The 27,357-nt window shown below is 38.6% G+C and overlaps 5 protein-coding genes across 5 annotated transcripts; 2 read left to right on the top strand and 3 right to left on the bottom strand.

Annotated features, from left to right (window-relative positions):
- LOC101295298 (serine/threonine protein phosphatase 2A 59 kDa regulatory subunit B' eta isoform-like) lies at positions 1 to 3,645 on the bottom strand. The gene is made up of 3 exons (XM_004309987.1): positions 3,550 to 3,645; positions 1,781 to 3,396; positions 1 to 587 (listed from the first exon to the last, which is right to left on the bottom strand). Exons 2-3 carry the CDS (start codon positions 2,987 to 2,989, stop codon positions 228 to 230), a joined length of 1,569 nt encoding a protein of 522 aa, XP_004310035.1. The 5' UTR covers positions 2,990 to 3,396; positions 3,550 to 3,645; the 3' UTR covers positions 1 to 227.
- Positions 3,646 to 4,708: 1,063 nt separating this feature from the next.
- On the bottom strand, positions 4,709 to 11,664 carry LOC101295009 (neurolysin, mitochondrial-like). The gene is made up of 20 exons (XM_004309986.1): positions 11,508 to 11,664; positions 11,297 to 11,418; positions 10,939 to 11,102; positions 10,740 to 10,830; positions 10,479 to 10,658; positions 9,914 to 9,994; positions 9,449 to 9,529; positions 8,690 to 8,782; positions 8,374 to 8,454; positions 8,129 to 8,297; positions 7,876 to 7,996; positions 7,714 to 7,786; positions 7,103 to 7,210; positions 6,451 to 6,548; positions 6,310 to 6,355; positions 6,017 to 6,113; positions 5,617 to 5,690; positions 5,446 to 5,550; positions 5,220 to 5,300; positions 4,709 to 5,083 (listed from the first exon to the last, which is right to left on the bottom strand). Exons 1-20 carry the CDS (start codon positions 11,662 to 11,664, stop codon positions 4,973 to 4,975), a joined length of 2,133 nt encoding a protein of 710 aa, XP_004310034.1. The 3' UTR covers positions 4,709 to 4,972.
- An 859-nt stretch (positions 11,665 to 12,523) lies between these two features.
- Positions 12,524 to 16,210, top strand: LOC101294723 (signal recognition particle 72 kDa protein-like). Its single transcript, XM_004309985.1, has 6 exons — positions 12,524 to 12,684; positions 12,777 to 12,913; positions 13,614 to 13,960; positions 14,295 to 14,391; positions 14,489 to 14,773; positions 14,904 to 16,210. Exons 1-6 carry the CDS (start codon positions 12,558 to 12,560, stop codon positions 15,894 to 15,896), a joined length of 1,986 nt encoding a protein of 661 aa, XP_004310033.1. The 5' UTR covers positions 12,524 to 12,557; the 3' UTR covers positions 15,897 to 16,210.
- Positions 16,211 to 17,695: 1,485 nt separating this feature from the next.
- Positions 17,696 to 21,072, top strand: LOC101294427 (F-box protein SKIP14-like). Its single transcript, XM_004309984.1, has 3 exons — positions 17,696 to 17,781; positions 17,830 to 18,784; positions 19,359 to 21,072. Exons 1-3 carry the CDS (start codon positions 17,696 to 17,698, stop codon positions 19,908 to 19,910), a joined length of 1,593 nt encoding a protein of 530 aa, XP_004310032.1. The 3' UTR covers positions 19,911 to 21,072.
- A 1,840-nt stretch (positions 21,073 to 22,912) lies between these two features.
- LOC101294136 lies at positions 22,913 to 24,582 on the bottom strand. Its single transcript, XM_004309983.1, has 2 exons — positions 24,383 to 24,582; positions 22,913 to 24,022 (listed from the first exon to the last, which is right to left on the bottom strand). The coding sequence occupies exons 1-2, from the start codon at positions 24,513 to 24,515 to the stop codon at positions 23,028 to 23,030; spliced, it is 1,128 nt and encodes a 375-aa protein (XP_004310031.1). The 5' UTR covers positions 24,516 to 24,582; the 3' UTR covers positions 22,913 to 23,027.
- Between the last annotated feature and the right edge of the window lie 2,775 nt (positions 24,583 to 27,357).

The raw sequence follows: 27,357 nt of genomic DNA, 5'->3' as shown, positions 1-27,357 counted from the left end.
CCTGTATAAAATTTACGCCAAAGAACAGCTACAAAATAACTTCGAAATGAAACAATCAATGAGGCAGACAGAAGTTTCTTGGAGACTGGTAATCTGCCAGGACCTACCTTTCCTAGAACTACATCATACATATAGCAATTAACAAAGCATGAGTATTCCACCTGAACCAATCCTGTTTCAACCCAAAAAATATTGATGTCATTGAATTGTCGACAGTCTCTCTCCAGCTAACGTGAAGCAGTGCGCAGAGGTGCTCTGCCACGAACAAGCACAGGTTCGTTGCTCGAAGCTTTCTTTGCAGCAACTTCTTCCAAACGTTTCCATGTGGCCTCACGTCGTGCTTTTACTTCATCCTCCTTCGATTCATCTTCTTTGAACTCAGCTAAGCATTCGTTGAACAACTCGGGATCAAGATCATAGAAAATTTTGCGGACATTTAAGGTCAAGCTATGAACAGCCTGATTCCAATGGTTTCTAGCATTTTTCTCCAATGCAGAGAAGATAATGGGCAGTAGAACCTTACGATTCTGTTTGATCAAGTTCTCAATGTGATCATTGTTCCACAGAAACAGAGCTCTCTCTGCCACCTGACACAACAAGAACTGGTTGCATTAAATTCAAGAAGCGAAGATGCTTAGGAACCTATTTACAGAGAAACATCACCATGGAATAACCAATTAGCATAGGACCTACTTATTTCTGCAGTTTTAAACATTTACCATAGAAATCCTTATTCATATAAGCTTAGGGTTTATATACATAGTAATGTCAAATATTATATGGTATAAAACTTTGAGATTTATACATAGTAATGTCAATTCATTTACAGCAAAGAAAATCCACATGCATAACCATTTAAGTTCAAAGGAGTATAGCCTGCAAGAACAAAACCGAAAAAGATACAGAAAATCCTGCTCATGGATCACGTTTGCAATTTAGTTCATACTGTTAATAATACTAGAACACAATATGCAATCAAAATGGTACTTTTAAAGTTCTCTATGCAACCAAACTGATATCCGACAAGCACCTAAGTTCTCCATGAAATTTTCTAAGTCCTCACAATAGCCACCACTTCCATACAGAAAGCTTTATATAAACTGCTGCTCTGAAAGCCTACACTAAAACCATTAAGCACTGAATATATTATTCAACTGCAGGACAACTAGATATCACAAAGATCAAACTTTAAACTCTTAGTTTTTTTTTTTTTTTTTTTTTTTTTTTTTTCTAGTTTTCTTCCCAAACCTTCTAAACAGTACTTACTTTGCAGCACCCCCAATACCCCCAAAAAAAAAACATAAGAAAGGCCACATGCTACCCGCATAGGCTGCATTTACTCAGTATCTTATGATGTCTAATTTCAATTATTCCAATGTGGTGTAACACACTTCTCTGAGTTCTCTCCAAATTATGAAAACATTGTTAACAAAGAACTTCCCAAAGACCTCAACAACATGAAGTCTTCCAGCAGAGATATCCTAAAGTGATGACTGAGGGAAGACTAACAAAGTCAACAAAAACATCCAACTAGATTAAGGGGATTCCCTCCTCCCTTCTTTTTAGAAGTCAGACATGAGTTGAGGCTTAGTACATGGAAACCCCAAGTGAATTCAGAAACAGCTTTAACTCAGGAGGTGATGAATAAAGTAAATGCTCCAAACTGGACTACAATAAAATGACTGCAGAACTAGAGTATGTTTGAAGAGAAATACTATAACATGCAAATATAAAAATAAATAAATGAAGTAAAACAAAAAAGTATAGACAGAGGCGCTACCTGAAAGTGAGAACTGTTCAAACAATGAGCAATCTGGCGGAATAAGGGAACCATGCAGCGCTGGAATTCAGATGGCTGAGTTGCTTCTAGAACCTCCTCCAGCTCACTAAGAAACAATACTTCCTTTGAACTGTTAGTGACCGGCCAGTACTTCAACAAACCCCTTATGACAGTATCAGAAAGCTTGCAATCTTTTTCCACAAATTGCGTAATGCAATAAGATAGCTGTTGATGGTACATTGCTAGATATTTGGGCTTATGCAAGGGAATTAGAGCCCGAACAAGGAACAACTTATGTTCTTCTTTCAGTGGCAGCGCAAACCCATTTATAATACTGCCCAAAATTTCTAGAAGTTCAGATACCCCATTATGCTTCTCAGCCTCGAAGATAAAACTATAGAAGATATTGTTGATAGCTTTCCTGATGAATGGGCGATGCACCATAAATTTTCCGTAAGTTCTGTGCAGAATTGTTTTCAAATACTCCCTCTCTCTAGGATCTTCAGAGTCAAAGAGATCAAGCAACTTAAGAATGAATGAGTGATCAACATATTTTTTAGCTAATTTTGCATCTGTCTCAGGTGATGCAACAAATCTTAACAAAAACTCATAAACGATTTGTAAGTGAGGCCAAGCAGGATCCATTGAAGGCTCATCCTCTTCCAAGTCAAAGCCATCTACAACCTTATTCTCCCGTGGCTGTGGAGAGAATGACCTAAACAAATTTGCAGACACCATTTTAATACCCTCTTGCATCACAATTTCTGAGAATTTACCATTTGCTGAAGTCACATAATCCACTACTTCCAACAGTGTCTGGCGCTTGATCTCTTTTTCTTTCAGATGCTTAGTTGGGTCCGTGAAGTCAAATATAACACAGCACAAGTTAAGCTTTCTGACTAATAAGTTCTGCTTCTCAGAATTGGGAACATCTCTGAATCCAGGCAATGCTTCATAAGAAGATGAAGCCACAAAGCCATTCAACTTCAAATTCACACCCTTTGCATTCTTGTTGCCATAACTGTTCCCAACATCCGAAACAAACCCACCAGCTGGCACAGACGAAATCACATTACCAGCCTTACTAGTCCCCAGCTCACCACTTTTCGAGTAGCTGGGACCATTCGAGTACAATGTATGGCCTCCATCCCGACTTTCAGAACGCTTAGAAGACTTCCGGGAAACCTTGCTCAATATCTTGTTTAACATAATTTACACCAACAAACAAAATGCCGCCCCGAAAACCACAAACACAAGTATCCAAGACTCCCCAAAATCACGAAAACACTCCGGTTTTGTGCTTCACAAACAGAACCCCAGATTCTTCTATGTCTGTCTTTCTGAAAACAAACCAACAATGGGGCCACAAACCCCCATTCTCATCCGAAAACTGACCCCGAAATCTCCCTCCTTGCCTAAACACCACAAATCAGACCCAACCCCAATCTCAAACCCTCCAAGACTCCCACAAATCCCAAACCTTTTCACCACCAAGACTCAAACTTTCCCTAAAAACTCACAAACCCAGATGCAGAAAACAACTCCAGCTCAGAAAAAACCAGCAAGAGCTTCCCAAAATTGAATTTTAAGAACACCCCATTTGGCCTCTGTTCTTCCTAATGAAACCAGATTAAGCAGCAAATTAGAGAAACCAAAAGCTTCCCAGAACCAGAAAACAACAGAAATGCTCAAGAAAACTCAAACCCAGCAAAACAAAAGAACATGCAAGAACAAAACCGAGATGGGAAATAAGGAAGAGAAAGGCTTACAGAGATTGAAAGACTCGGCCTTTTGCTGCTATCTTCTGCTTCGTTGTAGTTTGTTGACTCAGAAAGTTTGCTCCTTTTTTTAAATATTTTTGATTTTGATTGATTCTTTCTCTCGGTTTTTTGCTGGGAACAAAGTTTTTTGGGGTCAAAATCTCAGAAAGAGAGTGGGTTTTTCTGATTCTGGGCTCTCTTCTCTCTCTGAAAGAAGAGTCAAGTCAAAACTAAAACACCCACACAAAACCCGATCACGTCGATTTTCTTTTTTCTTTTTTTTGTTTGTTTTTGTAAATCTGGAATATTTCCTTTTTCTTCAACCCTCATCCTCGTCTTTTGTAAAGTGTATTATGTTTTTACTTTTACAATGCTGACATAGATCATAACTTGAGCTTTGCACTTCTGGAGCTAGAGAGGCATATTTAGTTACATGGAATAGAGATGGGATGAATTGGAATAAATTTCATGATGGTATTGGCTCCTACATCATTTACTTAACGACTTATGTAAGGTCCACATACTCTCTAACATACAAAAAACCATAATATCACACATTAGAACATTCTCTTATTCTCGTAAAATTTCTAAAGTTTTATGTAGCATGTATTATGCTCCTCAGGGTCGCATTTTTATCTGACAAAACATCACACTATCTCACGATTCTTAATCTATACAAGCATATTTGATATCCTGGCCAATTCATTTCCTTGTGTGAGGGCATAGTACTGTTTTCTCAGGAAACTGATGATAAAATGAAGTGACCAGTGTATTATTGTTATATGATTGTCCATTCTGTTGGCCACCATCCTACAAGGAACATTCTTTGGTTTTAGGAAAGGGTGTTGTTTGCGTAGAAATATTCAATCTTCAACTCAAAAAGGTGTCAACCGTCAAATCATGAGGTGAAAGAATTGGTCAGAAATTGGATGCAAATGAAAACACAACGCCGGTCAATCTAAACCAACGGGTATTCAACTAGTTCGGACCTGTTTATAAAGGGGAATTAAAGATGAAGAAACAAATAACAAAATACAAAAATGGATTACAATAAGAACAATACGTCTGAGACTAATGCATTGGAGATGTCAAAGATTGAAAACGCGGAGCAGTCGTCTCTTTGATCAAAAGATGGACTACATTAAACAAAAGAGAGAAGAATAACTACCACTCTGCGTTGACGAAAACTACAAAGCTCTTAAGCAGCCCTAACCCTAACCTCGGTTCAAAATACATTTGCTTCTATAGAGATTAGTTACAAACACTACCAACCGAAGAGATGATTATCATATTTTAGCAGGAAAATTTGGCGATAAAATGGACATCAGAAATTGGATATCATCACTTGTAACAAAACTGCGAAGATGCTGAAAGGGCTTTATCTTGCATTATGAGAGAACGGGGGTGGTAACTTCGGTAAGTCATGTCTGCATCACAATCTGTAATGGGATCTGCTGTCGATAAAAGCTTGAGTTGATGGTTCTCTCCCAAGAAAGCCTGTTAAAACTTCAATCGGTTCCTTTGATCCCCCTGGGGCCAATACCTACACAGAGAACAAGTCATATGGTAAAGAATTAATTAAATAAATAAAAGATTCGGCAAAAGAAAAACCAAGTCAGCACCCCACACACATGGACACTGAAAAAAAAGGGAAGGATATGAGTCAAAATGTTCTTTACCTTGTTCCTGAACTGCATGCCAGCATACTGGTTCAAATAACTATCATGAAACTTTGATGCAAATATATCCGCAGTGAAGACCTACCAGTACAATACCAGGAATCAGTACTCATTGTCAAGAACCAAATACGATTAGAATGAAATGTTCCAAATCAACCGCTGAGCAATGATTGCATATGAAAGAAATTGTTGCTTGACTACTTCCAAGAATGAATGGCTCACAAACCTCACTCCAAATACGGCTGTAACAAGAAGCATCATACCCAATGGCACTACATGGAAACCGTGAAGCTGGATTGACACCTTCCAAAGCTGGTAAACCTAACATGATCTGAGGAAACAAAGAGTTAGCGAAAAACATAAGTTTATAAATGAATTACTGCAAATAGCCACGTACCGTTGGATGAAGATGCTTAAATAACTCAACTATGTCAACGTTTTCAGCAGAATGTATGATTTGGTCGAAAATACCTGACAATACAGGCACATTTACTTCTCGACAAGATAAGGAGTAATATCTACATGATATATTCTTAAATGAACTAATTGTACTAGCCAATACAATATTTTACAGAAAGAAGGGCAGGAATGTGAGGAAGTAAAGCTTTACAAAACTCACATTGTAGCCATCATTTAGTTTTCTACAGTGAATTACTTACAAAACATATCCAAATCAAAGCCAAACAAATTAAAAAGCAATTACTTTACAAACAAAAGCAGCCTCAGATGATTTTTTTTAAAAAATAATAATAAATTCTTAGAAGTTAACAGGATGTAAAAAGAACAAGAGGACTCACAATAAAGAATTTGTTGCTTCATTTTCAGAGCTGAAAAGGAATATCGCCATCTTTTAATGGATTTGCACATTTCATCTTTGATGGGCTTTGTTATATCCTACAGGTAATAGATAACAGCAATTTTAACATATTTTATATAACTAGAAAAAGCAGCTATATAGTAATACCATGGGGAAAATAAACACAAACGTGATTATTAAAAAATGAGAGGTTCCATATGGGGGAAACGGATAGGCTTCAAATAAGAAGCTACTATTTAAATAAAATAGATAAATAAATAAAATATGTGCCACCTGATGGAAGCCGGATATCAACTTCAAACTGAAGCTTTCATAGCACCTGAATAATTTAGTAATTTACAAAGTTAAGAAGTGTGAATGTAGACTGTAAACTAAGTCCGTACAGAACGGAACACGATATGATCTGTTACTTACCAATTCTCTAGCACCTGAGCAGGAACCTCCACAAAGTCTGGATCAAAACCCAGACCAGAAAACTTGGAGAATGAAGCACGATTGCAAATATGTTGGACCTATAAGATAAACATCGACAGACAGAACTTTTATTTGTGGACAACATATCACAGTACACAGTATATCAGACTAGAAAGAGAGTTTTGAAATGTAGATTCCACACATGAAAATCCAACATCTACGTTAATTTGTTATGCCATAACTGACCTAGAATAATAAACTGTTTCTTTGATGTATTGATTTATTAGCTATACTAAAAAATTTCATTTCTGCACATTTCTACTCATACAGCAATACGATAGGCCTCAACAAGACACAACTGGTTACTGAGGAATTCCTGTATCACTCATGTAGTTCTTAGGATTCATATGCCAACCATCTTTACTATGTCATCCATCTCACAATGTGCAACTCATTGCCTAGTTAAAATCTTTTCGGAGGCACGCAAAAAGCCTTATTTCTTGTTTTTGAGTTAGTAAAGATGGGACACACAGATGCTGAAGCTACAGTGCAACTGTTCAGCATTTTGAATTGCAATGATTTACGCATATTATACAAGAGTTCTTATATGAAAGTATATAAAGGAAGCATGTAATGATGAAATACAACATACCACATGGCCAAACTCGTGAAAAAGGTTCACAACTTCAGAAAATCGAAGTAATGCAGGTTGACCGCTGACATCTTTTTGGAATTGAGATATCAATAATGCAACTGGTATCTAGTTACAGAAACCAAATGCTAAGTTAAGAATACAAGATAAATGGTTTAGATTATACTCCCCAACACTATGTCTAGGCACATTTCTTTATGGGTGAATATGACAGCCAATTAAATATCTGAACTACAAAAATAAGCAATTCATATATTATGACTAAAAAAAATGATTAAACAATCCAGATCAATCATCTTGAAAACCATTTTCCAATATGCTTTAATGAAAAACAAAAATCAAAGAATGCAGAAGTTATGTCCTGGCAAGTATATTTTCCAATATACTTGACGTATGCTGTGGTAGTGGTGATGGTGATGGTGATGGGGTTCACTCATCATCACCAAACGCAATTATATTTCTTTCATTCTAGATGACATTAGTTTCCATCTTAACTAACCATCACCATCACCAAACGCAATTATATTTCTTTCATTCTAGACGACATTAGTTTCCATCTTAACTAACCTATACTACAAGGATATCATGTTTCACCACAAATTAGAACATACCTGACGTGATCCATTGGATGATAAAGCACCATTTTGAAGAGCCACCACACACGTATGACTATATTTTCCTTCCCTGATTAAAGACAACATAGACCGATTTAATCATAACTCAAGTGATAACATCAAGGAAAAAGTAAACCTTTAGCATAAGTTCCTCTTAACCTTGTGTACATATCAAGGTAGAAATGGCCCAACAGTTCACCAGAACTCAGGTCGAAAACTGAATATGCGGAAACATCAGAATGCCACACCTCGGCATCTGTAATTTCCTCAAACCTTAAACCTGCACGAAATAAAAATCGCAGTTGAGCGATCACTACTATCAATGATGATATGGATAAGTTTATGGATGTAATAAAGTAGCTTTAAATTTTTATTATCTAGGAAGTCTGTAAACAGTAAAACAAATAATTACCAAAAAGGTCTTGGACTATTTTAAAGACCCCAGATAAAACCAAATTTACTGGAAAGTATTGCTTGAGAGCTCCAAAGTCAAAATCAAAATCAAACTGCTGTTCTTCAGCCTTCTTCACATAGTATAGTAGATCCTCAACTCCAAATGGAAAATCTCCTTCCTCTTTTTTCTAATTTGACATAAGAGAGAACAGAATCAGCCATGAAATAGGCCAAACCAAAAGGACATACAAAAATCATTCTGACCTTCAAATCTTTCAACATAGAAAGCTCCATGAAAGCTGAATTGGCCAAACTATTGGAGATGTCCTCTAAGAACGCATAAACCTGGAATCACCATATCATAAATGAGCTAAAGAAACAAGTGTGGTAAGTTATCACAAATGTGAAGGTCCTTACAACAGAGGCACAATCAAATTTTTGATTACCATCGAAGACTACTACGCTACTTAACACATCCTTTAAAGCCTTCAGGAGGATAAACCAAACTTTTAACTTCATCTCAATTCATCAAGTTACCATGGCACATATTATAATAACAATAGGGCAAGATCAGACAAACCTTTGCAGGTGTCTTTGCCATTCTATGATCAACAGCATATTCAGCATAATTTGAATAGCCGAGTACCCGAGCAAACTTATGGCGAAGTTGAACCTGAATCATTAAAACATTGGAATAAAATAATATGCATATACTTCAGCACAACATAACAATACTCAGAGCCTGACAGTCAGGAGACACAGAAAATCAGTGGCAAATGGAAAACAAGCTTTTGGATCCACATTCAATAATAAATTTTAGAAGAACTTCAAGTCAACACCACGTAACAATGGGAACCAAGGATATGCATAAGAAAAACTAGTTAACAATGGCTACAACATCCAACATTTAGTACTTTAGACTCATGTTCATTGAACTTGTAACAACCACAGTATCCAATTAACAATGTATAACCTTCAACTGATATTGCAACTTCACAACTCTAAATGTCCAAAATTTGCCATGCTAATGAATTCCAAGAAGTTTTCTCCCTATACTGCAATAGACCAATATTAAAAGGAGCCAAAGACATAGCTAACAGCTTATATCTAAAAGCCATGGCACATACAAAAAAAAACAACAAATATTTTGGAAATTGTGAATTTCTTTGGACAAAAAGAGTTTCCAGATTAAACAGAGCAACAACATTCTAAAGAGCCTTCACTACATGCGCCTGCGCACGCGCACACACACACTGTATCCTTGTATGGAGATAAAATGGATTTAATATCGCTCATCAAACTGGAAATACGATAATGAGTAAAATTTGACAATAATTACCAGATCTTCTAAGATAGAAAGGTTGACTTCTCCACACCTCTTCCCATATTCCACTGCTACCATCTTCCTAGTTGTTCCAACCTTCACAGGAGCTTAAAATTAATTCTGTAGAGTAAACTAATAGATGTTCTGAAAGACTGAAACTATCAAGTAACAATAAAAGATTTATCAATGATTCAATGTCTCTTACTACTGGCTCTCGCTGCAATGTATCCCAAAGGGAAAAGGATATATATATATATATATATATAATCGTCTTGAGCATTTACATGTTGAATTTTTATTGGAAATGGCTGGCAAGAGCTAAAACCATTGGAGATTACCTATGCCCAATGATATTTGATGGTTGCTTATATATTCTAATTTTTTTTTTTTTACTTCCACTTGACCATATCCACAAGTAAGGATCATCAATTTATCATTGTCAAATACAAACATAGGTAGAGACAACTCAGCAGAGCATACCTCGCAAAGTTCTAATACTGGCACCACATGATGACTTTTCAGGGTCACCTTCAATTTACCATTGTCAGCTTTGTCTAAGCTCTGCACATGTAAAATACTAGTTCAGAAATGGAACACATCATTGTACAAAGGTTAGTGACTCATTCAATAATAAAGTATAATTTTGTTAGTCATCTATTAATGATGAGCTTAGTCACCTATTTTTTCTGCACATGGTTTACCTGAGTTCATATTTCAAAAAACTACATACAAAATAAGAGGTTATACATTATGAATTGTACTGGAAATGGCTGGCAAGAAAATGAAAAGAGTTTAACCCTTCGAGCTCGCCTGTGACTAAAGGAAATTTGGGATCATTGACTTTTCATTCTCAAATGCAATCCAGGATAGACACTAAATTTGATACTGTGAATATTGGATAATTCAAGGTATCATCCAAAACCTTTTACTGGTTGCAAACAAGCACCAAAAACTATATCAATCTGAAATTAAGTTTGTTGAAAATTCATCCACAAATAAAGTAAACTTGCACGACACTGAATACGTCGATTCAAAAATGACATACCTTAAGAAACTCTTGTGGTAGACCAGCCAACTCAGTTTCAGTGAAGACAAGGAAAGAACAATCTTCATGTAGATTTTGGATATAGCGCAAGCTTAGCTCATCAATATGGACTCTGACACGCTGCATCTCCTCTCTCTTAGTTAAAGTAAGATTCAACCCATTGCGTTCAAAGTCTCTCATCTGTCACTGATCAAGAAAGAATCAATATCCAGCAATTACAGTTCGAAACACCAAAAAGACAGAAACGTTCTCACTCCCTACCAAGGCTTGAGTATAGTGCTTTGCGTCAGCATTCACCCACTCTCCTCTCATAGCAAAAGCTTTGACTACACGGTACACATCCTCACGCATGCTGTATAATGTCACCGCACATAACATATAGTTAAAAGCTTAAAATAACACTAAGCACAGTCCAAGTCACACTTCATGTAAAATACATTCACCAAAAAAACTATAGTACCTGCAAGTCAAAACATGTGCATCGATTCTCCGCTCAGCCTCGGCGCTTGCTTTTCGAACATCATCACTAGTAGTTACCATCTTAGGAAACACGCAAGACTGAACAAGTGGAAATTGCTGCGCTTCCAATTCAGCAAGAGGTGATATAACATTCATATACGTAACCTGCAACATATACGAGCCAAAGCAGCTAAAATCAACTACTATAATAGTAAAATTACACTTCCTCCATGAAAAAAATAGTAGTTTTAGTTTTAACCTAAACTAATGCTTTCGAAGCAAAATTCGACGCAGAATTCAAATGTATGAGCGATTCAGATGGATTATCATACTAAATTAAGTGAATTTTGCTTCAAAACCTTATCAAGCGGAACTGAAGCCACAGCGTCGTGGACCTCTTTCGACTTGGAAATGACTCGCTCCGCCAATTTGATAATCTCCGACGCCGATAGAGTGACTCGAACCTTGGAGCCGTGAAGATCTGCAACTTCCGCAGTTCAAATTGAGCAATTACGACTAGTTTGATGTGAGCAGAGCTAAGAGAAAAGAAGAGGAGCAGTGATGAGAGACCTTTCTTGTTTCTGTTCTTCCGGTGAGAGTTGAAGGCGGTGATTCCGAGGTGGACGGCGAGAGCGAGGAGAGCGGTGGCTCCGGTGACGGCAACAAGGCGGTGGCTCCGGCGATTCTGCTTCGGCATTTTGACGGCGTCGCCTTCACTTTCCGTCATCGTTACCAAACGGCAATTGGGATTTGGAAGGGAGGGAAATTTTGGTGGAGAGCGGCAATTGACTTCTCAAAGTTTTATGAGCCAGCGGACGATAAATTGCATTTATTGAAATTAATTTTATTTTGATTTCTTTTTGTCTTTTTCTCATTTTTTTGAAAAATTGGGGGAGGCCTATCCTCGTCATTTGTCGCTGTCACGGGCTTTGTTTGCTTAAATTCAGGGCAGGGGCTTGTTGAACCGGGTATGGACCTCTTGTCCATTTCATAATGACCCGGTCGATATGTAAAATTGGAAGACCCGATTTAGTGAAACATATTGATCGATTACATTTTTTACATATATGACATTCGTTTTCTTATAGTAGATCTAGTTATTAGAAACTCTTACTATGTGGGTAGAAGAGACTTATGTTTGAAAAAACTAGTATTGATGTATAATTATACATTAAAATTATCGAATCAATCAAAATTCGATATCAAAATAACTATATTGACTTAATCAAAATGTCTATTAAATCAGAGCTAAGTATTCTTCGGTTTCAAATATAGGCTTGGGATAACTAATGTCTGTGAATAACTACGTATCAAACCTATCAAAATGTTCCATCAATTCGGAGCCCTTACTCAAATCCTTATCCTTCGATTCAAAAGCTATTAGTAGAAAACCAAAAACACTACAACATTTAGTTTAAACTACATATAAAAATTTTGGTTAAAACTATGTAATTACGAGAAGTTTTTGATCTATAGCGTTACTACATTGTTTTTAGACGGTGGGCACACATTGGGCCCAAAAGTACATACCCGACCCGCCAAAATAACTGCAAGGAGCCAAGACCAGCGTTATAGACTAGACCCCGGACTCGAGCCGAAACCACTGAGACGAGAGACGCCATGGCTCCCAAGCTCAAAGACAAGCAGCAGAAACCTCCGCCGCCGCCGATGGAGGATCTCTTCGCCACTCTCAACGGCCACATCGAGCAACTGGAATTCGACAAAGCCGTCAAAGTCGCAAATCAAGGTCCATTTTCAACCTTTAAATTCTCGAATCTCTGTAACTTCCGATTGCGTTGTTCGTGATTTTGATTTTACTTCGAAATAACCTAATCGCAGTTCTGGCGGTTGCTCCTGGCGATGAGGACGCGATTAAGTGCAAGGTCGTGGGGCTGATCAAGGACGATAAGACCAAAGAGGCGCTTTCCGTGATTCGATCTCTCAAGAATCCTGCTCTCGATTTCAGCTTCTTCAAGGTTGGTTAAATCGGTCTGTTCTTAGCTGTAAATTTTTGTGTAAATTTTGGTTCATTATTGAAAAATTGTAGCTGCATTGTAGTATATAATCAGTGAAATGGATAATTTCGTAGCATAATTACGTTTTCGTATCGAGCTACGTGACAGAAATTGTTGCTTATTGTGAGTTTAGTGAGTTAGTATTCGCATTTCTTACAGAATGACTGCTAGTAATGAGAAGTGTTTAGGTTATAAACAAAGTAACATCGTGATGTGGGAGTGCCACTTTGTTTAGTTGAGTTGAATAGACATAATGATTTTGCTCGGAGAGAGTACTAGATGCTTTGTTATTCGGGGATTGAGATGTATCTGAAGAGAGATAGTGTGTGAGTGTTTTTGTTTGTCTCTTTGTTTGTACTTCCTAGTTTTGGTGATCTGGAGTTATTTTTAGGAAACAAATTTGTTCAGACTTGTAAAACCAAAGATGATGATACATGTCCCTTATATTTGTTTCTTTCATGGATAATTGATTATTTAAACTGAGCCTATATGAACTGACATCTTATGACCCTTGGACTTCTCCCTCCTTCAGGCCCAGAGAGAGAATGTTAAATGTGTGCTTAGTTTTATAATAATGCTTAGGAAACATGCATAAATGTCTCTCAGTGATGTTCCTTTCTATACTTTCTGATTCTAATATTCTCTTTCTATTCCTAAATAGGCATACTGCTTATACAGAGAAAACGAGTTAGATGAGGCTCTAAAAACCTTGAAAAGCCAAGAGTCAACTCCTACAGCAATGCTATTAGAAGCCCAGATCTTATTCCGCTTGGGAAAGTTCGATGCTTGTATCGACATATATCAGAAGCTTCAAAAGTCCAAAGTTGAGTTATTAGATACAAATTATATAGCTAGCTTGGTTGCTGCTGGGAGGGCTTCTGAAGTACAAGTTGAAGCACTTAGGGCTAAAGCAAAGGAGAGCTTTGAGCTGGCATTCAACATTGCCTGTTCTTTGATTGAAACCAAAAAGTATACTGATGCAGAACAGTTCCTGCTGCTAGCCAGAAGGTAAGATGCTACTAAACTTTTACACTGCCTGATTTTTGGTTGGACTGAACCTTTATACAGAGTATATCCTTGAGTGAAAAGATTTGGCCTTATACAGTATACTAGGGACTATGAATTACTATTTACTAGTTACCGATGCAAATCTTGATCTTCACTGCTTAAGGTTCTCTGATTGTGAATATATTATCTCCGTATTAAGTGTTCCTCTATGTAATTATTTCCTTCCTCATCAACTGGTTTTATATTTTAATTCTATTATACCACCATGAGTATTATAAAGACTCTTCTGTGAGTCAGAATGAGCTAATGGGAGAAATTCAATTTGTTTTCTTAGGACCGGGAAGGAAGTATTGCTGGAAGATGGTGTACCTGATGATGAGATAGAAACTGAATTGGCGCCAATAGCTGTCCAGTTGGCCTATGTTCAGCAGGTACTGTAATGTTACAGTAATAGTTTAACTTATTTCCAGTTTGTTTGCCACGTTGGCAATCCAATAGCGACTAATGCAAATTAGCTTCTTTCAACAGCTCCTTGGGAACAGACAAGAGGCCATTCAGGCGTACACAGACATCATCAAATCAGATGTGGGAGATGAGTTATCACTTGCGGTGGCAGTCAACAACCTAATCGCTTTGAGAAGTCCAAAAGATGTTTCTGATGGCCTAAAGAAACTTGATCGACTAAAACAGAAAGATGACAAGCAAAGCTTCCACCTTACTCCTAAACTGGACTCGAAGCTTTCACCAAAACAAAAAGAATCAATATATGTGACTCGTGTCCTTTTACTTCTGCATGCAAATAAGTTGGATCAGGTCTTTCTTTTTTCTCTGTATGTTTTACCTTTTCTTTCAGGCAGTTTTCTATAAATAGATCGTAGAATTAAGTCATTATGGGTGTTTGATCTTTCCCTGCTAATCTCTACTTATTGCCGAAAATCGACAGGCTCGAGAACTTGTTGCTGCACTTCCAGACATGTTTCCCGAGAGTGTGATGCCTGTTCTACTTCAGGCTGCACTTTTTGTAAGAGAAAACAAGGCTGGAAAAGCTGAAGAAGTTTTAGCCCAGTTTTCTGAGAAGTTCCCTGAAAAGTCCAAGGTTTTTCTCTTAGCAAGGGCACAGGTTGCTGCTGCTGCCAGCCACCCTCATATTGCCGCCGAGTCCCTTTCTAAGATACCTGATATCCAGCACATGCCTGCTACTGTTGCTACGCTTGTGTCTCTTAAAGAGCGTGCTGGTGACATTGATGGGGCATCTGCTGTTCTTGATGCTGCAATCAACTGGTGGTCAAACTCCATGACCGAGGACAACAAGCTCAATGTTTTGATGCAAGAGGCTGCTGCCTTCAAGCTCAGGCATGGACGAGAAGAGGAGGCTTCTCATCTATATGAGGAGCTTGTGAAAAGCCATGGAAGTGTGGAAGCATTGGTTGGGCTTGTAACTACAGTTGCTCGAGTGGATGTTCAGAAGGCTGAAGCTTACGAGCAGAAGCTGAAACCATTACCAGGTTTAAAGGGGATCAATGTGGATAATCTAGAGAAGACTTCTGGTGCCAAACACGAAGAGGGTATTTCTCAAGTTAAGGTCGCAGAGACATATGAAGAGGGGAAGAGCAAGTCGAAGTCAAAGAAGAAGCGAAAGAGAAAGCCAAAATATCCTAAAGGGTTTGACCCTGCGAACCCAGGCCCCCCACCAGATCCAGAAAGGTGGCTTCCCAAGAGAGAAAGATCAAGTTATAGGCCTAAGAGAAAGGATAAGAGAGCAGCTGCTCAAGTACGAGGCTCCCAGGGTTCTGTGGCTAGAGACAAACATGAAGCTGGTGCCACGTCCAGCAATGCAAAATCAAACCAAGCAGCCACTTCGAAAGGAGCCTCACAGAATTCAGTTGCAGAGCCATCAAAGACTTCATCCAAGTCGAGAAAAAAGTCCAGGAACTAGCTTAAAAGTGTCTAGATCTATTTCGTCTGGTTGATTTTCTCAGAATTTTATTTACTTAAAATTTAGTGCTCTAGGGTCTAAGCTGAGAGATTTTGCAGTTAATCTTCGTGCTTTCGCAACTTTTGATTCAAGACGATCAAAACCAAACACTTCCATACTGTTTTCTTGTCAAATGGAGCTGCAATATTGACTGGTGGATGTCATATGCCTTTGTCTCTAAGGATTTCTCTTTGATGCTTGCGTCTTTGACATCTCCACGTTAACGCAGTATTCTTTCAAGTGTTAAATTTTATAAATGTTCTGTCATTTTAGTTACTGTTGTGCACTAAAATTACGTGCTCTATACTTTTCCTAGAGGCCACGGCTTGGACCATTTCAATGCTACTATGAATCTTCCATTCAAAAAGCAGTACTTCGTTATGGTTGTTTAGGTTAGATAGAATAGTTGCCTAGGACTTTAGGTTTCCTTCCTATTCAATTTCCAAATCCCACATGTCCATAATTTATTGATAAAACCAAAAAAATCACAAAGTTGTCTATCCCTGCCTGTCCTCCCGAGGCTTGGACACAAAAGGCCAACAGAACCAGGCCCTCACCAACACACCTCCCAACTCCCCATAGCACCACCTATCTTCTCCTCCAACTTACCCACCAAACCATAACCCTGAAAATGACCAAAACACCCTCCTCAAAAGACCATCATTCCCCATTAGCAAAAAAAATTAAAGAAAATACAACGTACAATGTTTTCCGAATTCTAAATTTCATCTACGTAACATTTTCAACCGTCAGATCCACCTGGAACTACTGTATGTCATCTGAGAAATTGACTAGGAATCATAAGAAAGCGAGAGGAGAGGGAGGGGCTTAGAAGGCATTTAGACTCGGAGGGAAACAAGGATTCCCTCTCCCGCCACATCTTGATGCCGAAGAACAAGTAACCCTTCCTAACCACCGACACGTGTCCTCCTCCCCTCACCCCTCTCATTACCCCCCATAAATATTTTTCTTTCTTTTTTTCCCCTCCTTGGTTTTTAATATTTCTTTAGATTTATTCAATTTTCCCGTCCTCTTTCTCGTCCTCGGTCTTCTTCTCTCTCAGAACTCGATCGGCAGGACTATTCGGATCGATTCCCACCACCACAATCCCAATTAGCAAACCCTAATTCTCTCTCCGGAGACGAATCTCGAACACAAAGCTCCTTCCTTCCGCACCTTCTTTCTTATTCCTCTGCAGATTAGGGTTCAGAGGCCTCCGCCGTCGATTGCGTTCGTCATGAGCAAATTAGGGTTCTGGTAATTTTTTCTTTTTTCTATCAGTTTCTGTTCCTCGGAGAACCATTGGTTCTTTGATCCGTTCTGTATTCAATTTTTTTCTTTTGTTTTTGGTGGGATTGGGTTCTGCCCTAGGTTAGACGGAGGAGAAAAAAAATTGGGAAAAAAAAAATTAAATTCTTTGATTCTTTTCTTGTAGATAAAATTGTTCACGGTGGTGTGGGTTTTGGGTATTTTGATTCTTAGCTGATCTTATTAGGTTCTTCTTTCTCTCTCCACGAGAAACTCTGTGAAATTTTTGGGCGTCGTTTTAGTTTGCCATCAGAAATTGAGGGTTTTGTTTCTTTCTTTGTTAGATCTTCCTCCTTTGTTTCATAATTTCGTTTCCTTGATCTTTCTTCCCCCACACTAGTTTTTGAAAAAAAAAAGAAAAAAAAAAGAAAAAGAAGAAAAAAGAAGAAGAAGAAAGGGTTCTGGAAATCTAGAGTAGGTTATTGTACATGTAGGGAAAAATTGTATTTTCCATGGCCTTGAATTTTTCCCATCGACCATTCTTTCCGGCCCATCTGTCTGAGGACAATTTGGTGTCACCGATGAGGATTCGTAATGGGTACCTTGCCGATGGTATCTCGGAGAGGAATGGAGATGGTTTTGGCAGGCCGTGGCATTCGAATCGGGATGTGGAGGATCCCTTTGATAGATGTGATAGGGGCAGCTCACAGGAGCCAGTTTCGAATGACATTATTGATCTTTTGCCTTCGGACCCATTTGGCATGGATATAAGTACCACTTTTACGGCCATCACGGGTTGGCTGGAGGATTTGGAACTGGATTATGGGTGTTATGGGAGGGATGAGGTGGGGACGAGCAATGGGAATTATGAACTTTTTGCAGGATTGAACTTTATTTGGAATAATGCTATGAGATTCCAGACATTCCCTCGGAATATTGGGGTGGATCGTAAGTCTAAAGTAGGGAGTGGATCCCGTGGGTGTCACGAAGAGAAGCAGGTGAGTGACATATCCTCGAATGGTGGCTTAGTTGGGTGTTTGAAAGAAAAGCAGGTTGTTGACCCATCTTGCCATGGTGGGTGTTCCAAACAGGTTCTTGACACACCCTGTCATGGTGTGTTTGGTGGGTTTTTGAAAGAGGAGGCGGTTGATGATTCATCTTGCAATGGTGAATTCAGTAATTGTTCAAAAGGGAAGGGAGTTGGTGATGCATCTGATGCATCATCCTTCCAAGGTGAATTTGGATCAGCGTGTGTAGTGGCTGACATTTTGGATTGTGGTTTTTCCAATCAGCAAAATGTTGGAGATGGAGAAGCTCATGATGGAGCTTTGATGTTTGCCCTTAGTTATTTGGGAGTACGGGATCTACTTGTCGTAGAAACTGTTTGCAGATCTCTCTATTCTACTGTCCGTGGTGACCCCCTTATGTGGAGAAGTATTCACATAGATCAGCCACTAAACGAAAAAATCACAGATGAAGTTCTTCTGCAATTGACTAATAGAGCTCAAGGAAATTTACAATGCTTGAGCCTGGTTGAGTGTCCGAAGATTACTGATGATGGTCTGAAGCGTGTGCTTGAAAACAATCCCAAGCTTACAAAGGTTAGTATTTGCTTCATTTATCATTGTTATACTGATTGAATGCTGAAGTTTTATACCTCTGATTGATTTGTTGAATTTTGGGTGTGGTTTTCTGTTCCTATTACTGTCACGTTATTGACATTGAATTTAAACATCATGCTCTGATACTCAGGACTAATATTAGTGAAAAATAAATAAATACCCTTATACAGCTATGTCTGTTAATTTTCTTTTCCTGGAAATATATGGTCTTCACTGCTCCTAGTTTTGGCTATTTTCTACTATTGAATGAAGTAATCTAAATTGAATCAGTCCCTTGTTGAAGTTACTCTTCCCCCTTCCTCATCTGGATTGGATAGTCTAAACTCATTTATTATGTTATGAATCTTAGCCTACATGGTTGTAGTTTAGTAGTTATCAAGTGGCACAAACCAAGTAGTGTACCACTTGTTCTTGACACAATGACCCCTACTCTGTTTGCTTCTTGTTTGTAGCCATTTCAAATGGACTATTCTTGCTATCAAAAACAAATAAACAATCAATAATTCATTTATTTGTAGAGTGAAAGCTTCTGATATCTTCTTCATTTATGCAGTTGAGTGTACCTGGATGTACGAGACTCAGTATTGAGGGCATTGTGAATAGCTTAAGGGCTTTTAAGTCTAAAGGCGAACAAGGTGTGAAGTATCTACGAATTGGAGGACTTTATGGTGTGACACAGAAGCATTTTGAAGAGTTGAAATTTTTGTTGGGCACTGACCAAATGCAGCAGAATGCCCGCAAGCCGCACTTTTATCACCGAGGGAACTTTTATTTATCCTGTGATGATGATAGTGACATTGATATTGAAATTTGTCCTAGATGCCAAAACTTGAGGCTTGTTTATGACTGCCCAGCAGAGGCTTGTCAAGGAAAGGAGCATCCAACTCAGTTATGCAGGGCCTGCACGCTATGCATAGGGAGGTGTGCTCAGTGTGGTCGGTGCATTAACGACAGTGAATACGAGGAAACATTCTGTCTGGAGTTGCTTTGCTCAGATTGTTGGAAGCAGCTACTCAAGTCTCAGGAGGGGGAGGATACAGAGTTTGTTCCATCCAACTCTGCTGTTCTCCATGAACAGAATCATAGCTTATGTCGCCATGGCTAGATACTGTTGGTTGCGTGGATATGCTTTCATGCTTTGGATGAGAAATTCAGGCATCTATCAAGGTGATATTATTAAGACTGGTTCCTTTGTCTCATTGCCGCTCGGGTTAGCTGACTTTGTTGGGTTCAGCCTATCAGTTTGGCTTCAACTTTGCTGGTTTTCGTAGGGTATAACTCGTGCCCGCTGTTATTGCTCTGATGAATTGAGAAGGTTCTATAAAGGGGGAAAAAAAAAGATGGAGATGTAGGAAATGAAGAAGTATTACTCAAAGTGCATCCAGTTGAAGGTGTGAACTTCGTTTGTTGGTGATATCTTTGGTTGGCTCTGGCACTAATAAAAGCTTTCTGTGTTGGATTGCATGTGAATAGTGGGTTGTGGAGTCTGTTGGCTAGAAAACTGGGATGTGATGTGGTCTAGTGTCTTGGTCAGGAGGGATTACTTGTTGTAAGAAGCAAAGTGGAAAGATGACTCATTTGTTGAGGGGTTTTCCAGTTTTGCCTCTATGTTGGCTCTTTAAAGGAGGCACTCTTGTACATGTGGGATGTCTGCTGTCCTCACAATACTATGAGTTCTTCTCTATTATGTCTATTCTGGCTCTTTGAAGGAAGCACTTGTCTACCTGTTACCGTGAAGTGGGATGTAAATGTTCCAATACTGTGAGTTAGAGTTATCATTATTTCAGCCATGCCCAATCCCACAGTGAATCATACGGATTGGTCGTCTCTCAGCTGTGCAGTTTATGTATGAAGATTGCTGTCATAGCACACTCATCTGTGGTGCACTAAGAGGGATGAAGTCTTGTGCAGGACTATCAATTTCTGTTTGTTCCATAGATGCAGTTTGTATTATTCAAGCAGGTTATGCTTGTGCTGTCGAGGAGAATGTATGCTGTGCTTGATATTGTTCTGGCTGATAAACTCTGTGTATATGGAAAGAAAGACTGTCAATTCTGCTTCCTTTGAGCTAATCGAATGTTGTAAAATAAATTCAATAATCAAAATTATGCCTTGATGCCAAGCGATAAATGTGCATCAGGTATTTTAGCATCTTTTGAGATTGTTAATGCACTCTTTCCTGGCGATGGATGCTGGGCTCTTGCTCTCTTTGTTGTCGTTTGTACAGGATTATCCTTGTTCAATAAATTTGATATTGGTATATGTGACTATCATTCTCATTATGAAGTCTTGCAATGTTTGATCTAGTACTGCAGGATTGACAGTTTATAAAATGACTTGATCTCATCCATTACTGATTTTGTTCTGCATAAGCTTGGCCATCTATGTGAAACTAATGTAAGAAACTTGCAAGTTCTTTTAGTAATTTCAAATAGATGGCATTTATCGGTTTTGGTGGTCAGGATATTTTATGCCCTCAGTTTTAGACCAATATAGATTCAACATTCTGTGGTCGGTTCCAACTATGCAAAATGTCTTTCTAATCTTTACCAAAAGCTGTAGTAATACTGTTGAAAAGTGTATCAGGGATAGAGATACATTCTACTGGAAATTCCATACATATACCTTAAGAAATCCAACTTTGCTTATCTTTTACCTACTTTGTTCCATACAAATTCATTTCTCGAAAGCCATTATATTCTGTGAAAAACCACAGAAGGAAAACAGAACCTTCATGTTTTCGGTGCTAGTAGCATGTTCAAACTGGAAGCGATCCAAAATCCCCCGGTTCACGTTTTCGATGTACTTATTCCCTATACGTATCTAGGCATGTTCACCTTTCTTGCGTGTGCTTTACCTCTTCTATCAGAATCTGTATGTAAACGGCAAACCTTATCTGTGAAACAACAGGTCCTTGCTTGGAGAATGAGATGGATATGTCGTTTCGATTTGGACTAGAAATCTATAATTTTAAACAGATTCGTCGGACAATCAACAATGCACCTCATTCTGCATGTTTTACATTTTGTTCCCAGGAAACGAAGCGAAATGAAAGAGCAGTCTATTGTGAAGTAATGATAACAAGAATTGGAGAAAATCAGACCATTTCTATTTAGTCATTTAAAACAAGCAAAAAATCTATCTTGCTGCATGGACATTGTAAGACAGTTACGTATAAAACTGTTCAGCATTTAGATTACAAACTTAACGAGTTAGAGAAATACGTAGACTTTATTATTGAACAATTGTTGAGGTGACAGAGCTAATATAACTGGTTAATGAACACAGTTGGGATGAATCTCATTGATCACATTGTAATGCTGCAAATCAATGAGTTGAAGAGGCTTGTCAAGTATTCTCTTCTCGACCTTGCTCCTTTGAATCTTTCTTGCTGCCGAGTTTCAACCATTTGAAGCTCAGCTTCCTGAACTTGCTCTTCCCCTCCTTGCTCTTCTTCTTGTCATTCTCCGATGATCTTGATGGCGGTGGATCGGGATTTGTGTCCCACTGATCAGCCCAGGACAATCCACCATCCATATCCTCTCTTCTTTTCTTTACCTCTGCCTCTTAGTTGGAATTGAACTTCTTTTAGATGCAGAGAGCTTTGGCAATGTGTGGCAACCACAATTTACTTATTTTATCCCACTCTTGCTATCCTTTAATTGGATTGAAAAAGGAAAAGGCTTGGCTGAAAACTTATAGAAATTGGTTCAACAGTCTTTTGCTTATTATGCTTTTAGGAGTCCTGGTTAACTAACTTGATTCCTAATTTGACTTGAGCAATGGAAATTGGTTTGAAATTTGGCTATTTTGGTAAGCAAACTGTGTCCCTCTGTGAATCATATATATTGACCGAGTCTCACAGCAGGCAACAAGCAGTCAAGCTATGCCTAAAATAGTAAGAGACCTATATCCATGCCTAGCCTATAAATTTACAACCAACCATGTCAAGTCTGACATTTTCCTATTAACTGAGATGCACCACATTCTTTTCAGCATTAGTGATAAACAACTAGAATAGAATCCAGCAGAACTGACTGAAGAAAGTTCAAAAGTTGCAGGTAGAAGAATAAATCAATTAATGAATCGGAAAGGCTATAAAAATTATAAGATGAGATCTAAATCATCGAATACATTGGAACCGATGTATATTACAATTCAATTGACACATACAAAATGAGGGTTACTCACCCTGAACAGTTTTGCTAGTGGCCATTGGTCGCTAGTAAAACTCGATGTGACCGGCAATCTCCCTACACAGCAACTTTGATTCTCTTGCTAACTCTAAGCTCTTAACGATTGCAAGGCCTGTTTTTTTGTGAGTGGAAGTTGGCATATACTCCCTGGCCTTTTCTTCATTACCCAGCAAAAGAGCCTCCTTAGCAGGAATCACATTTTCCCACCAAAATTCCCTTAGAATTCCATGCATCAAGTCCCAGTAACTACGGTCTCTGCACACACGGAATATTGTGCTTCCATTTGGTGTCCAGCAATATAAATCAACCCAATCTCTATCCATTATCTCCATTTGACCCTGCACCTGAGGCATGTAATAGAAAGGTATCATTGACCAGGGCAGACCCTGCTCCGGTTTTCCCTTGTTATAAGGACACTTGACCTCCAGGATACCACCACCCTGAAAGCAATCAAGCAGACCATCAGGGGAGGCACCAAGCCAATCAAACCTCTCCTCTCCATGGGATGCAAATCCATATGTACCGACTTCACGACCTGTGATGCTTTTGTACCGCTCTATGGCCACCTCTTCATTGACCACACCCCATTGCATGGCATTCTTAGAAGCTTGCGCGAATTCTTTCTGTGAATCAAATACCTTCTCATGCCAGAGCTCAGGTCGACGGTTTCCTTTCCAAAATCCCAATGCGGTGCTGAAGGTGCTTGTAGTCAGCTTGTTTCGCCGCAAGGCAAACCACTCCTCTGAACGCTGGGGAGCATCCGATAGCGCAACCCGGGTAACCAACGCAAGTGATGATGGGGAATGCATCACCAGAGAAAAATTCGTAGATATCATCGGTGAGGTCCATGTTGAAAAGGCCCTCAAAAACATCTTTCCACGCATCTTTCTCAATGACACCATTTCTACTGCTTTATGATGAAAGCTGCCGAACCCAGTGCAGCAGGCAGTCCTCATTGCTGATACCCCAATGCCACCAGCAGCTACTTTGCTCTGACGTCCTGTTCTACAAAAACGACACACTGCTGGAAAGTTTAGTCGAATTCAATATCCCTCAAATAAGTTATTTGTCTAATATTATACCATTCAGGTTTCAATTTCCCAAATTAACACAAAACTTCCATCAGAGAAACATTGCAAAATAGCTGGCCACATATGAACTTTATATGAACAGTTGGTAAATCTCATCCCTAATCAATTTGGAGAAACTTAAAGCTAAGCACATTCTATATCTCCTTCTTCAACATAAGTATCGATTCCTGAGCATTCAATCATTATATTCAAACTAAAAGGCACAAACCCAATTCAATCTGAGGCATACCCAATTCAATTAACCCAAATTGGCTCCGGAATAAGAAGAGAAATGAGACTGAAGTCCATACCTGAGAGTGGCCTTGAATTAAAGGCAACACCTTTACGAGCTCCAAAGGAGTAAGAAGAGGGCAACTTAGGCACTCCATGTAGAGAGCAAAGCGAAGCTCTTGACTGAGACGAAGAGACCTGAGCGAGCTTCATCTTCAATCAATGGCAACCATCACTAGGGTTTTTGCTGCTTCCGCAGATAAAAATCAGAGATAGAATAGAAAGAGAGCGCGGCCGTAAATAATGGGATTAAGCTGCAAAGCCTTTTATACCAAGCACAAACACGACGTCGTTTCGTCTCTTGTTCATCTCTTGCTTCAAGCTTGAGTCGGTAGCTAATTCGATGATATGATGGAAAGATAATTATACGGATGAATATCTATAACAAATAGTTCAGTTTTCTTACTATGTTACCGGTCTGATACAAATGACAAACATCTAAATGGTGTAGCTTTCTTATTATGGTGCCGCACATGTCATATCTATACGAATGACAAATTTCTATAACAAATAATACAGTTTCCTATTATGTTATAATATCGGATCATATCTAAAGACCTTAAGTTGCACTTTATAAATAAAAGATTGCTACTGTTTAACCGGAACAGATTCTACGGATCAAGATGTACTTGCACCATTAATGCGTAAGTGCTTAAATCGTCATATGACAAAATCAAATGAAGATTAGAAACTCTAAATTTCTTCCTTTAATTTTCATTTTTTATCTAATCAAATTAAACGCCCATAATAAAAATACATCTTCTTCGACCTAGTGTTCTTACCTTCTTAGTTGGAAACACTTGAGACTATTTTTTTAGGTATTAGTATATGGGTCTTGATCAAGGGATATCATATTTTAAACAAGTTTTTACATATGTTGTGAACCATTGGATTTAAAAACACTTAAGGGTCTAGATTTGTTGTTTGAATGATGTCAACACACTCAAAATGATTAGGAAAATGACATAGCAATATATGTTATGAAACAAATAAATAAAATTTGATTGAATTCTTAATTTGTTTATTTACTTAGAAAAATAAAAATTTGGGAATACTCGAAATCTGTTCACGGCCAAAAGAAAAGAACAGAATTGAAAAGAACAAAGATCCAATAAAAAAAACAGAACAGAATTGCAAAACAAGGACGATCAATTGAACAAACAATTCAAAAGAAAATATGGAGCAGAAAATATTAACATGGCTAACCATATCTATGTATGAACTAGGGGGAATCATGCATGTTTCCCATCCCATGACAATTTAATTTATTTAAGTTCAATGAATAACCCAGAAACAAACAGATTCATCCACTTGAATGTATCTAGACTTGTCTTTTCATTCAATATGTACATTCGACTTTGAATTGATATTCAATTTGAAGTGTTCCTCCTCTAAGTATTCCTTTGTTTGTTTTAGTTCATAGTTCTGATTAGAAACATTATTGCTTAAATTATTCTTTTAATAAAAGAAATTTAATCATTTAATCAATACAAGAAAATGCCATGTTATTTTTCACATGTTTCTGCAAGAACCTGTAGGCTATGTGGAAGCACGATAGAATATGAACATACACAGGGACACAACATTTATAGTGGTTCATCATGCCATCGGAGGGCATGGCTACGTCCACTTGAATATACTATCATGAGGCTTCAATGCCTTAGGTGTTACAAGATTATAAGCCTCCAAAATATTGTCATGGGTGGGAGAAGAAGATCGAACCCTTCTACTTAGGGGGAACCCTTCCTTTATAGATTAGGAAGGTTCCCACGTACAACACACTTTCAATGTGGGACACATTACACATATTTTTTTATCACGATGCCTCCTTGCCGTGTTTGGACGGAGGACCTCCTGATGTGATATTTATGATCCGACTCCATGATGACGTAGTTTGCATGTCAGACTACCGGATCCATGCCGGAGGCGAGACCCAATAGTGGCCGGAGCACGTTCTACGAGGACGTCGATTATGCTTGGTGGTATTCCCCACCAACATGTCCCCCCAGGTCCCCGAGTAAGAAAACCGCTTGCTCGGGGAGTTAAAAACAAATTATATCGCCAAGTGTTAGTGACGACCGAGTGATGACCGAGCGACATCATCATACACCCCATACTCCTTCCAACTCCCCGAGGAAGAAGGTTCTCGTCTTCAGGCTTGCTTCCTCTTGATCCCGGACGCGTTGGCTATCTTTAGCTTCGCCTTGAAATTCTTCTATTGTTGACAGTTGACCATGCATGATACCGGCTGGGATGGGGTGGAGCTACCGGCTGGATAAGGGCAAGCGAGTGCATGAGATAACAAGTTGGTTCTCGGGTTCCAGGAGGCTGCATCCCGACCGAGTGATCAAATTCCCTTGCAATAAAATGTATGTTAAGCCAAAGTTCACATAACCGCACGGGTGGAATATAGATGCAGGCATAACAAACACATAATAATTCCCAAATGCTTCTAGCCAAACAGTGTTACTATGCATGAATGTTTCGAATTTCCCGAACCCCGGTGTTATGCCGAACTGTGTTCCTGATCCAATCATCAAGACTTGGACCTCCCGATGCAAATGTGGTAGGCGCAAAAGCACCTACAAAGATACCCTATTATCAAATCAATTATATCAATGTAGTAAACGGCAAATAGGGGTCATTACCCGCAGAGGATTGGTGATGCTAAGACTTAAACACATAAGAAACACAAACAGACGCGTAAACCAGAAATCTGGCAGACTCGACCTAGGAGCAGAAACCTAATTAATTAGCTAATCTAGACTCAACCAAAAATTATGAAATTAAGTACACAGTAACTAGACACAGTGGCGGACTACCACACAAATTTTGAGGGTATTCGGAGTTGGTTTGATTGATGAACAGAAATAGATAAAACAGAAGTACTGCTGAAAACAGAATATTAAAAGTGAATATAGATGTAAATATGAGAGAAACAATAGCTAGGAACTTCTCTCCACCACTAGATACGCTTCAATCACCCCAAAACAAT

Source organism: Fragaria vesca, unplaced genomic scaffold (genome assembly GCF_000184155.1).
Source record: "Fragaria vesca subsp. vesca unplaced genomic scaffold, FraVesHawaii_1.0 scf0513160_u, whole genome shotgun sequence".
Classification (NCBI taxonomy): Eukaryota; Viridiplantae; Streptophyta; class Magnoliopsida; order Rosales; family Rosaceae; genus Fragaria; species Fragaria vesca.
Note: the sequence above shows the minus strand (reverse complement) of the source record. Positions and strands in the feature narration are given on the sequence as shown.